The 12,244-nt window shown below is 35.5% G+C and overlaps 4 protein-coding genes across 8 annotated transcripts in view; 3 read left to right on the top strand and 1 right to left on the bottom strand.

Moving 5' to 3' along the window:
* The window catches only part of LOC110428691 (borneol dehydrogenase, mitochondrial-like), a 10,539-nt gene extending 7,738 nt beyond the window's left edge, over window positions 1-2,801 (top strand). Inside the window, exons 1-2 of one of the 3 annotated variants that reach the window (XM_021444603.1) lie at window positions 720-844; window positions 1,754-2,801. In XM_021444603.1, coding sequence (XP_021300278.1) covers window positions 807-844; window positions 1,754-2,531 — 816 coding nt within the window. In that variant the 5' untranslated portion in view covers window positions 720-806 and the 3' untranslated portion in view covers window positions 2,532-2,801. Of the gene's footprint in view, window positions 1-719; window positions 845-1,741 lie in introns of those variants that run through there. The other 2 variants (XM_021444596.2, XM_089783484.1) reach the window with 2 other exon arrangements.
* Window positions 2,802-2,910: 109 nt separating this feature from the next.
* LOC110428681 (pyrimidine d) lies at window positions 2,911-7,824 on the bottom strand. Its single transcript, XM_021444584.2, has 11 exons — window positions 7,474-7,824; window positions 6,949-7,031; window positions 5,806-6,129; window positions 5,375-5,627; window positions 4,963-5,043; window positions 4,761-4,868; window positions 4,652-4,681; window positions 4,055-4,192; window positions 3,864-3,901; window positions 3,624-3,723; window positions 2,911-3,195 (listed from the first exon to the last, which is right to left on the bottom strand). The coding sequence occupies exons 1-11, from the start codon at window positions 7,606-7,608 to the stop codon at window positions 3,121-3,123; spliced, it is 1,365 nt and encodes a 454-aa protein (XP_021300259.1). The 5' UTR covers window positions 7,609-7,824; the 3' UTR covers window positions 2,911-3,120.
* A 225-nt stretch (window positions 7,825-8,049) lies between these two features.
* FSD3 (Fe superoxide dismutase 3) lies at window positions 8,050-11,149 on the top strand. The gene is made up of 8 exons (XM_021444625.1): window positions 8,050-8,249; window positions 8,452-8,541; window positions 8,790-8,981; window positions 9,437-9,608; window positions 10,137-10,210; window positions 10,293-10,319; window positions 10,402-10,425; window positions 10,507-11,149. The coding sequence occupies exons 1-8, from the start codon at window positions 8,184-8,186 to the stop codon at window positions 10,630-10,632; spliced, it is 771 nt and encodes a 256-aa protein (XP_021300300.1). The 5' UTR covers window positions 8,050-8,183; the 3' UTR covers window positions 10,633-11,149.
* A 126-nt stretch (window positions 11,150-11,275) lies between these two features.
* LOC110428722 (protein-S-isoprenylcysteine O-methyltransferase B-like) overlaps window positions 11,276-12,244 on the top strand; it is a 3,044-nt gene continuing 2,075 nt past the window's right edge. For all 3 annotated transcript variants that reach the window (XR_002446493.1, XM_021444649.1, XM_021444636.1), the window contains exon 1: window positions 11,276-11,698. The gene's annotated coding sequence lies outside the window, so the exon portion shown is untranslated. The remainder of the gene's footprint in view (window positions 11,699-12,244) is intronic.

Genomic DNA, 12,244 nt, shown 5'->3' with positions numbered 1-12,244 from the left:
TAATATTTTAATTTATCACGTCATTTCTGCAGTTGACAAATGCTAGACACGATTTTGTTGTTACCTGCTTTGTTCTCATGAATTTAAAAACACCAAATTTATATATTTTTTTTGTCTCTTGGTCGTCAAGCTTAATTTTAAAAAAATATTAGTAATTATAATATAATTTAATAATTTATTAGGTAAATATTTTTTCTTAATAATTAAAACTTATTGATAATAAAATTTATATATTTATCTCATCTTTCAAAATTTTCTTTCATTTTATCCTACCCGAAAGCCATCTTTCTATTATCTCTTTCCTACTGTTATCACATGCAACATACATTCATAAAAAACATTGACAAAATTAACGTCAAATCACAATATAAATGATTAGATTCTCTAGATTAGGTTTGTTGGCCCAATTGTCTAACAGCGTCTCTGCACCATGTTATGCATGTTCGTATGCATGTATAGCTCCACAAATCATTTCAACTTTCACATCAGCACAAGCCACGGAAGTAAATACTTACACATTGCCAATGAAGTGGGCCACCAATTTTGAAAATGCTGGACGTAGGACTTCTTTTCAAAATTCAAAGGCAATGCTGCAAGTAATTAATATAAAATTTTGATTTAGGGAAAGCTTTGGTAATTACTTAAAAAACTCTACGTTGGATGCAATCCATCAACTTTGTATGTGTCACATGGTTAACTGTCCCTATATAAAAGGATGTTGGGCTTCTCTCTGGTGATGCAGGACATACAATACAATTTGCCTAGAAATCTAAAGAGATTAACAAATCTCCAGCCAGAAGGTCAAAATGGCATGTGCTTCCCTACTTCCACCTGCTGCAAGAAGGTATATATATTTTATTAGCTCATATATATTACTGATCAATCAATATGTGTTCCTATATTTATTGTTATGTTTTACATATCTATATTGAGTTTTATTTAAAAAGAGATATCTTTGTTATTGTATCAACCTTCATATTCGGTTTATCTATTTTTTTTTCATTAAAAATATTTTTCAGTAAACTTATAATAATCATTAACTTGTTCAAATAGTTCATAAATTTCTAATTATTTCTCAAAAACACAAATATCATCAATAAAGAATATATTAGACATTAATAAAAAAATACTAAATAAGATCTGAACCCTTATTTTTCTTTCCAAGGGTAAGTTATATTTTATATTATTTTTTTCAATCAAATCTGATATTTTATTATCACGGAATTGATACAATACTTTGGCAAAAGCCAAGCGTGTGGCCTAAGAGACCAAACAGACAGTAACCCAACGAGGTTCTGTCCATACAAATGCACCTAGTGGAAAACAGATTCTTACACCAGAAAAAATTTACACAGAATAGCACAATATCATCAGGAAGTATAAAGCAACGTCACAAGTATGCAACACAGCATTAACCCGAGAGTCACCGGAAGCATAGCATGCTTGGCACCAAATCATACACAGCTTTTCAAGCGAGCAATAAAATAAATCCATAGGAAAACCCGGGAGGCAACGCAATAGTCAGATTTGACACCAGACATAGAACATCTCACTCCCGATCCAATGTTTTTGAGTCGAAGTTTCAAGTTTTAACTATTAATTCAATATTTAAGTATTTCCTTAACACATAAAATTGTAACTTATTTCTATCAATAATGCTAGTTTGTTTTTTTTGAAATTTAATTAATTGTGCTAGTTACTGACTATTGATAATTACATGGGTTTTTTTTTTTTTTTTGAGAATTGTTCTTAGGCTAGAAGGCAAGGTGGCATTGATCACAGGAGGTGCCAGGGGCATTGGTGAGTGCATTGCAAGAGTCTTTTGCAAGCACGGAGCTAAAGTTATCATTGCTGACATTCAAGATGAATTAGGCCAATCCGTATGCAAAGATATTGGTCTTGCAGTTGCATCCTTCGTGCATTGCGACGTAGTCAAAGAATCTGATGTCGAAATTGCAGTCAACACCGTAATCTGCTTACATGGAAAGCTCGATATAATGGTAAACAATGCTGTTGTCATTGACGACCCCAAACCAAGCATCTTAGAGAATAATGTGGCTGATTTTGAGCGTGTCATTAGCGTTAACTTGACAGGCGTTTTCTTGGGAACTAAGCATGCGGCTCGAGTAATGATTCCTGCAAGAAAAGGCAGCATAATTTCACTGGGTAGCGTTTCATCAAGTGTCGGTGGGGTTGCTTCTCATGCATACACGAGTTCAAAGCATGCCATTTTAGGACTCACCAAAAACGTCGCAGCAGAGCTCGGGAGGTTTGGGATTCGAGTGAACTGCTTATCTTCCTACTTCATTGCAACAGAGTTGGCTATTAATTTCTTCAAGCTGGATACAGATGAACGCTCTCGTGTTTATTCTAACCTGAAAGGGGTCGTTCTTCAACAGGAAGATGTGGCTGACGCTGCACTGTACCTGGGTTCTGACGAGTCCAAGTATGTGAGTGGGCACAATCTTGCAGTGGACGGAGGTTTTACCACTATCAATCCAGCTTTTGGCTTGTTTGCGTCATCTCAGTAGATTTTCTCGTCAGCTTTGATGCTTCATTGCCAGCTAGTTCACAGGGTCGAAGCTTTTCTAGTTAAACTTATGCCGCTTTACTTCCTTGCCCGAGATGCTCATTTGAAAAAGTAGAGTTTATCTTTTCCTGATAAACAGCAGTGTCATTTTAGTAGATATGGTATTGTCACCATCAATAAGTAGAAAATATTGTTAATAACGGCGTCGTCCCTGGATACTGTTACCATCAGAGGACTGAAGAATAAAAATTTCAAGAGTACTTTTGTTTTATTTTTGCCTTTTTTTTTTCTATTGATTATATACTTTTTGCTGTTTTTCTGATACCAAACAAAAATTTTATTGAAGCAAGGCATGTTTGCCCTGAATATTCACAGAAATTGATATTTTATGCAACTACAATGTATCAAAATTGTTCTCATATTGTACATGTAAATCCTCTCAAACTCATAGAAGGGGGCAGGTTAATTAATGGAAAATGATAAGAAAAATTAGAGCCAAGCAAAAGTGATAATGTAGGATAAGCACAGGACAAAAGATTAAAACACAGCTATTTTATGGGGAAGTTCTGGGTGCAAGGTAGGCACTAATACTATCTGCAATTAGCACCAACAGCTTCATGGATAGATTTGAAACCATCCCTCTCTAGGCACTCAGCAAGTTCAGCCTGCAAAAACAGCACAATCACAATAAGCCAAACAAAATATTTAACAAAAACAATAATTCATCCATTTGAGCATTGGCCCTACCCGACAACTTAATAATCCCAACCCAACATCGGCCCTCCATAAATTGAAGATACCCCAAAAGCATACAAATTGAATGCAAAATCCAGGACTCAAGAAATATCCGTAACTTCTCTATTAAAATGACACTGATGAAACCTGAACTAGGATTAAGACATGAGCATTTACAGGATTATGATATCTCACAGAGTCCCAAAAAAGTTACAGATCCAAATAACAAACTGGTGACAGATATGTCATCAGAGAAGACGGCATATTCTGTCACGGTGTATAATGTTTTATACCCATTTGGATGTAAAACAGAAAGAAAATAAATAAATATAGAACTCAAAAACTTAAAGGAGAATACCTTCATTTGAGGAATTAAGGCAGGGCCTCCATATGCAAATGCAGTATAAAGCTGAACGAGAGTTGCTCCAGCCCTTATTTTATTGTATGCATCCTCACCACTATATTGAATGCATAAATCAAATTAATGGAGGAGATGAAAATAATAACAATAGCAGCAATGGTGATGGTGATGATGATAATAGTGACATCGTCGATATAATAAGATGAAGGTAATGATCACTCAGTATCCTGACTTTACCTGCTGATACCACCACAGCCTATTAATGGGATCTTTCCCTGGAAGAGAAAAATGCAGGCCAAACTTATAAGTTAAAAGATATGACCATTCAAGACACTAAATCACAAAGATGTTTAGAAATAGAATATATGACCATTAAAGCCAAAGCCCCATTACTTTATGGGAACTTTTTATTAAAATAGACAACATACCCTTGTTAGAATATACATTTCCTTTAAGACATTGGTTGACAAATTAAAGAGAGGCTTCCCGCTTAAGCCACCAGATTCCGCAGAGACTGGATTGTTATTTACAGGATCTGGTCTTGAAATGGTTGTGTTTGATATAATCTAGAAAACAGAGAAAGGAGCATGTCAGGGAAGAACAATAAAAGCAAGAGAAACAAAAAATTAATGCACACTGATAATATCTACTCTGAAACCTTATACAGAAAAAATGAAGTAAACAAAAAGGAAACTATGACATCACAGCTTCTTAAATCATACCATTATTAACATGTAGACTACTACTGAGCAGTGTTCTTTCATTGCATTTAGAAGAAATAATTCATTGGGAATATAATTCTTTAAGAAAAACAACTTTCTTTACAGATAAATGTAAGGACTAGAGTACAACTTGTTCCATTTGTCCAAAATGTTAGTGAAAGAACAAAATGGTCATATATGAATACAAACTATAAAAGCATATAAGTTAGAGATATGACTGAAATGCACCATCAAGTGAGAAAAGTCTAATCGCATAAGACATGGACAAGAAATATAGAAAATTTTAAAGGGGGAGAAAATTACCAATCCATCCAAGCGGAGGGCAAGAGCAACCTAAAATCAAAGAAAAAGAAGAATAAGAACATTATACAAGTAAGCGATGAAGTAGAATCTAAATGCAAATGGAACATACTGCTGCTATATCCTCAAGGTCTTCTTTAGATAAGTCTGGAGCAATTTTAACAAGCAATGGAGGAGGACCCTCCTCTCCCCATTGCATTTCATCACGAGCAGCTTGAACCTTTGATGAAAATGCAAAGCAAAGTTGAGAAGATCAAACTTCAGCTGTATTATATCAGAAAAGGATGATTAAGTTCAGAGCTAGAGATCTATACCTTCTTAACAAGATCCTTCAGCTGTTTCCTTCCCTGAAGCATACGCAATCCAGGAGTGTTTGGTGACGAAACATTAATAACCTTAGAAAGTTGTGCAAAAGGAGGTCAATATTATGGCATCTAAACAATTGAATTGTACGGAAGTTTTAAACAAAGAAAAACTCAAGGAAAACTTCTTGTAGTACTATTAAAACACCCCTCCCCCCAACCCCCGGGCGGTTATATCAGAAAACATATGAATATTTTGAAAAATATGTATCCACCTCCCTCCTCAAAGAGGTAAGTATAGGAAATTTCAAGGGAGCAAGTCATGCTAAGCAACCATCTTTAGATAACACAAGTTACCAAGATTTTGTACTCATAACAAACATGGAGAGGAATGAATTAACCAAAATAAAGAATATAGAACTACCAAGTAATCAGCATACTGGGATAATGTGTGAACTCCTTGAACATAATCGGCAGCAGCATCATCACTTGTCTTATTCTTTCCAAGATTGACCCCTAGAATTCCAGGACCAGCTTTGCCCCCATGGTTGGCTTCATCACTGGAGGGTGATGAAGAGCTTGAAGTCTCCAACTTCCTCTTACCATGCTGGGCACCCAATCGCTTTGCAACAGCAACAATTCCTTCACTGTTGAACCCACACCGGTTGATGATAGCACTGACGAATAAATCAAGTTAGATAAAATAGAAAATCTTAAACTCCAAACAGCATGAGTTCAAGCAATCAAATCTCTCAGAAAAACCACATTAAATTATTGACTGATTCAATCCAATGCCACCAAACAAGCAAGATCATATCTAAAAAAATGGTAGAAAGGGAGATTAGGCATTCTCACCCTTCTTGTCGCAATCTAAAGATGCGTGGCTTTGGGTTACCGTCTTGTGGAACAGGGGTTACTGAACCAACTTCCACAAAGCCAAAACCCATACCCAGTAAGCCTTCAACAGCTTCTGCATTTTTATCAAAGCCAGCAGAAAGACCTATAGGGTTTGAGAACTTCCTTCCCCAAACTTCTAATCCCAAAATCGGTGGATCAGGCCTCTTCTCCCTGGGAACCCAACCACGAGCAGCAGCTGAAACAGCTAGTGTATGGGCAACCTCCGCATCCAAAAGCGCAAAGAATGGATTTACAAGTTTTGTTGCAGAGAATAGCCAACCACTGCCAAAATTCCATGCGATATAAGTTGACGGAAAATAGATGCAACATGATGATTCATTTCAAACTCCGGCATTTTTGTGAATGGATCCATATAAATTCTCTATAAGTTAAGATCAAAACATAGATAAAAGCACATTGGCAATTAAGGTTTCAATGACAGGAAGTTTAAAATCCATAGGCCAATATCATCAAAGAACCCTTACCTATGCAGGTAGATATAAATGCACAGTTTGGATAAAGTAGCAGAAAGAATTACATAACATCTATGCTTTTAGTATTTTTCTAAACCAAAACGATCATCATCTCTGATAATAAGATTTTAGATGATTTTTCAGTTACACAACTTGAGTAAGCTGGTTAAAAAAATCAGAAACCAAGAGCAGAAGGTCCTCAATGTTTGGTTTTACTTTATGTCTTCAATGATAGCTATCAACTAAGATTTAAAAATAAATGAAAAAATATAGAGATGAAAATAAAGAAAGCTAACAAAATCTACACGGACCAGGCTATTGTGAAACAAAAGACAAAATGCTGCCACTTTTATAGCTGTTTTAGTAATAAAACTTACAAGGGCATTTGTCCCAGAGAAGCTACTTGTTCACTTTCTGATATAATTTTCAGATTGATTTTCGTGAAACCATATGACAGTTTTCTAAATCCAACAAAAAAAAAAAAGATCAAGAGGAATTGCAGATATTCCTTTAAAATTTCAATCCATAAAAAGGGCAAAAACCCTCCCCATTTGCAAAATGAAACAAGATATGACAAAATTCTTTCAGTTACAAAGAAGAGATATCATTGTAGGTCCCAAACAAGTACCAGAAAGTTGCTTCATCAACAGTACTAACATAAGCTCCTCCTGCAATAATTAAGCCTATGGTGGCTCCTGTCAACAACCTCCCCTACAATTTAAAAGAGACAATATACCTTGGATTCAGAAAATAATGTCTTCGAACAGAAAATTCATGCACACAACCAAATGAACATTACTGCAAAGTTAACGCCTCATACTGGAAAGAAAAAAAAAACTAGCAATCCAATGTTTTAAACCATCCCATAGACAACTTACAATGTTTTCAAACATCCTTCTCTTAAAGTTGGTCAAGCAACAGTACCTAGTTTGTAAAAACCCATTTAAATCCTCCCAATCACAACTTCCAAAATACCCAGTTCCCTACTTAAAGATTAGACATTTACGCATAGCTTAGCTAAACTTTTATTGCCTAAATATTTGAATAAAAAAAGATAAATAAAATCCCATTAAAGCTTCAAGCATCTCTTTTCTTTTCTATATGATAAAAAAACCATGTAACTTTTCATGCATGGAGGTAGAAAAACACTTACTTTTTTGGAAGAATGAGGGATTTTAGGAGCAGAAGTAGCAGCGGAAGAGCAATGTCGGTAAGCTCCAACGGAAGTTGAAATTACCCTTTTACGCAAGAAATCTCTAAACAATTTCCCGGCTGCCTTTGTCGCCATTAAATCAACTTAAATTGAATTTCCAACACTTAGAATGCAAAATTGCAGAGAGAGAGAGAGAAAAGAAGGAAAAAAAAAGAGAAACCTTTTTTTCTTTTAAAATTTATTGCTTTTTGTATTGAAAAGTTGAAAAGAGAGGTTAAGAGAGGTTTTAGCAGAGAAGGAAAAAGAGGAGGCTCTGAGGCTTTTAGTGTCCTTATTGAGCCCTTATTCCTCGCGCCTTCAATATACGGGAACTGTTTGCGTAATTGCTATTTTGATATATTTGCTGAAATAAAACCCCATAAAAAATTAAACTTCTCAAAGTTTTCTTTTATTTAGAAGAAAGGGTTCCCAAAAGTTGCAACTTTTCTACAGCTAGGTTTTCAATTAACATCAAGGAATCCCAATATAATATTTTTATTCTTCGGCTTAGAGCTTAGAAGGGAAGAAAAAGGATTGTTGGGTTTGGCCTTGGGCTGCTCTTTCATGGGCGTGAGGCCCAAGACAGTCCTGAAAGGTTCAATTGCAAAGCAGTTGAGAAATCAAAAATATTATCCAGGGCTTTTGCAAAGAGAGGGAACTGAAGCAAAGAAATGGCTTGTTGTCTCCTGGTGACCGACTTCACTCTCCCTCTGAAAAGCCCCAAGCTCTCTTACCTGGTTTGCTTCTTTTCTTTTCAAGACTATCTTTTTATATATATTTGTACCAAAATGCCTGCAAGAAGGCATAAAATTGTTGTCAATTTTAAAATTTTATTATAGCTGTATTTTTCTGTTCTTTCTGGCTTTTTTTTTTTTCTTTTGTTAATCTTAAAACAAGAAAGAATGTTGAGGAATGTTTGTTTATTGCTGAGGTATTCAGAGTGAGCAGCTGAAAGGAAGGTCTAATGGGTCGCAAAAAGTTTCTAGAACAATTGCTTACTATGGGCTAAAGACGCCTCCATATAACCTTGTGAGTGATTTTTTTTTTATTTTCCTCTTCTTTTATATTTTCCTTTTTTATTGTTCAAGTTGAATGGAACTTTTTCCCTGATGTTTTCATGTGTATTGACACTAATTATACGGATTAAAACTACTTATTCTTGGTTTTTATGGCTAAAAACTGTCTTGATATAGCAACTTGTGGCTCGTTAAATGGACACTTTTCATTTCGGAACTTCCTTTACCTTAGACTTATCTGCATTCCTTACTTATTTGTAGGATGCTTTAGAACCATATATGAGCAAGTATGCATTGGAGGTGCATTGGGGTGTGCATCATCGTGGCTTTGTAGAAGACCTGAATAAACAGCTTGGGAAAAGTGATTTACTGTATGGCTATACCATGGATGAACTTGTCAAAGCAACATACAACAATGGGAACCCCCTTCCTGAATTTAACAATGCAGCAGAGGTATAAAAACTTAAATTGTTTGGTTGTATTTGATATGTGGTTCTCATTTAATTTTTTTTTTTTGGTTAAAATCGATTCTTGGGTCTTTATGCATCAACTGATGAACATAATTAGTAACCATTAATCCCAGTGTTTTAATCCTAGAGTGAGTTTACATCTTTTTCTAGAATTGGATTTGCTTTCCAGAATTTCCTTCTTCTTGTGAGGAACTTTTGGTTCTGCTATGTATTACCATTCAGACGTGTGTTTGTGTGTGTTGTTAGTAGATGAAAACAGTGTGTTCCATTACTTATTTCATTATTGATGTATCCAAGTAAAACTATTGATGATTTCAAGTTTTTATTCACATTTAGTGTTAAAAAGCTGACTTTTTTCAACATTTTAAAGTAATATTAGTGTCCATTGAAGTCAGAAAAATCTAATACAAAATCAACCACTTGAGCCTATAATTGCAGGTGTGGAATCATGACTTCTTTTGGGAATCCATGCAACCCGGAGGTGGGGACATGCCCAAACTCGGTTTACTTCAGCAGATGGAAAAGGATTTTGGGTCTTTCACAAACTTTAGAGAGAAGTTTGTAGAAGCAGCTCTAACCCTATTTGGCTCTGGCTGGGTTTGGCTTGTTTGTAAGTCTTTTCCCAAGTTAATTTCTGTTTGATCGTTGATGGACTAGCACACATGAAAAAGAAAATAGTATTTCACCCTCCCATTGTTCCTCTGCCAGGTGCCTAGAGTCTGATTTCCATAGCTTGCACTCATGTAAGAGATAGGCATCCTTGCATTAGCCTTTGTGTTTTTTTACTAGGAGGGCTATCTGTCAAGATAGCACTTATGCGCATACCCTTCTTGTTGTTGCACGTATACAAAATGTATGGTGCTTCTTAATTTCCTTTTTCCCCCTTGGTTCTTGTACTCTTTTTTCTTCTTTTGCATCCTCCGTTTTTAATTAAGTACAAGTCTACAATAGTTGTTGAACTACCACATTACCACCACTTCCATGAAGTAGAGCAGCTTTAAATTTTAGTGAAAATTGTTAGTTAATCCATTGTCCCCAATTGGTTCTGGGTGACAATAGTAGCACATATTTGGAAGATGATTTTTTTCTTAGGTTGATTCTGTACTTTATTGTAATTTCATTCATTTAATTGTTTCAGTGAAGAGGCAAGAGAGACGACTTGCTGTAGTCAAAACATCAAATTCAATCAATCCACTTGTGTGGGACGACATTGTATGTCAATAACTACATATCCATATCTGTAATTTTTTGTGTTCATCTTAGAGCTTTATTTTAATAATTTTCTCTGGCACAGCCCATCCTCAATTTGGATATGTGGGAGGTAATCTCTCTCTCTCTCTCTCTCTCTCTCTCTCTCAGTCGCTCGCTCTCTGTGTTGACAGTATATTTGTTTGCAATTGCAGCACGCTTATTATTTGGATTACAAGGTATGGTACTCACTCTACTACATCTTTTTTAGTCCATTATAAGATATATTCTGGAAATCACCATTGTCCACTTTTAAACAGAATGACAGGGGGAAATATGTAAATGAATTTATGAACCATCTTGTGTCTTGGAATGCGGCAATGGTACGCATGGCACGTGCAGAGGCATTTGTGAATTTAGGTGAGCCTAAAATTCCTATAGCTTGAACTGCTTTGAGACCCGAAGCTCTAAGCCTGTGAGTAAATCGAATCAGAAAGTTTCTCACTTTGATGGCTGAAGTCAGCAATGATCTGAGGTTTTCTTACTTGTACTACATCATCAAGTTATTCAAAGCGTGCAAATCCACAGCATAGCATCCCCTGTTTGAACGAAGAGAACAGCATTGGTTGTGCTGCAACCTCTCCCCAAATTTCAAATCTTCTGCTTGTGATGGTGGTGCTGATGGCAGTCTGGCGGGGAGGGGGTTGACAAAAAGCGTTCAAACTTCTAAGCAAGACATGTAAAGGAAAGTAAAAGAAAGAAAAAGGATAGTAGGAGGGATAGGAAGACCAAAGAAGGACAGTAGGCTTTTGACTCTGTATGGTTGTTGCAAGCCTGAGACTGGTACATCCTTGCCCAAAATGTTTATTCACCTAAACAAAGAAGATGGAACAATATCAACCCTTGTTTTCATATTTTTACCAAGTTAATACTTAGCAAGGTCAGTCTCATTTTTAATCCTAATTGTGGGCAACTGTGAGCTCAAGGAAAGCTTTTGTGGCATCGTGATTTTATCATAATTAAATAGAAATTTCATCATAATTTGAAGGTTATTTTATCATTATACCAATAATAAAATTAGATCCTTCTGAGTAGTTGGTTGATTCCAAACAAAAATAAAACAAGAGAAGTATAATATACGACAATTAGATTATGGCTTTATTTATCTTTTTGAATTATAAAAATTAAAAAAAATAATAAATCAATATCAAAGTATTAAAAGAAATTCAAAGCAACCGAAAAGCTAAAGTTAGTACTTCAAAATTCTGAAATGTTGAGTTCACTGGTAAGGCGAGGGAAGATGTACTAAAACGAATCCATGTCGTCGCCTCTACGGCTGTAACTTGTCTTCAAAGCTAAAACGCAACCCTTTTTTTTTTATTTATTGTTCCAAACGACACAGAATAACAAGCAAACCGAAACAACAGTTTACAGCTTTCTGGGTGTCGAGCGAAACATCCTTTGCAATCCTAAAAACTTGGCTGTCGGAGACCCGGAGTGTCACACTTTCAGGTTTATCACTTTCTCTCTCTTGATTAAGCATGTTAGTGAAGAATTTGTCTAATTGTGTGCTCTCAGCAATCCGCCTCGGGTTTTTCTTTCTTTTCTTTTCTTTTCTTTTGTCCGATCAGTTGTTGGATGAATTGCAGTTAAGTAAGTGATTGGCTCCGAAAGTTGTTAAACACTTCAATCCTGTATCGTTCTGGTTTTAGAGAAAGTTCTTGATTTTTATGACAAGTGAATGATTAAAAATTTTGAAGAGATGGAACGAAGGAGTCAGTGCTTGTAATATATCTGTAATTTCCTATAGCCAATTTTGCTCTTTATATGACTAACCGTTCCATTCCCAGAATACATAGAATGATAGATTGTATTGTTCAGATAGAATAAGAGCTAGAAATTCAATATATTAGTCAGATAACAAACCTAAATTAGTTGCAGTCAACTTGCTTTGAGAATGGGCATTTTGGATATTAATGATATCTGCTATGATCAGATACTGGAATTCCCTCATCACAATTGCCCCCTTGCTGACAGATTTTAGTTTTTTTTTTTTTT

The sequence above is a fragment of the Theobroma umbraticum genome, unplaced genomic scaffold (genome assembly GCF_002168275.2).
Source record: "Theobroma umbraticum cultivar Fairchild unplaced genomic scaffold, ASM216827v3 scaffold_30.0, whole genome shotgun sequence".
Taxonomy (NCBI): Eukaryota; Viridiplantae; Streptophyta; class Magnoliopsida; order Malvales; family Malvaceae; genus Theobroma; species Theobroma umbraticum.
This window is presented reverse-complemented; position numbering and strand designations above follow the sequence as displayed.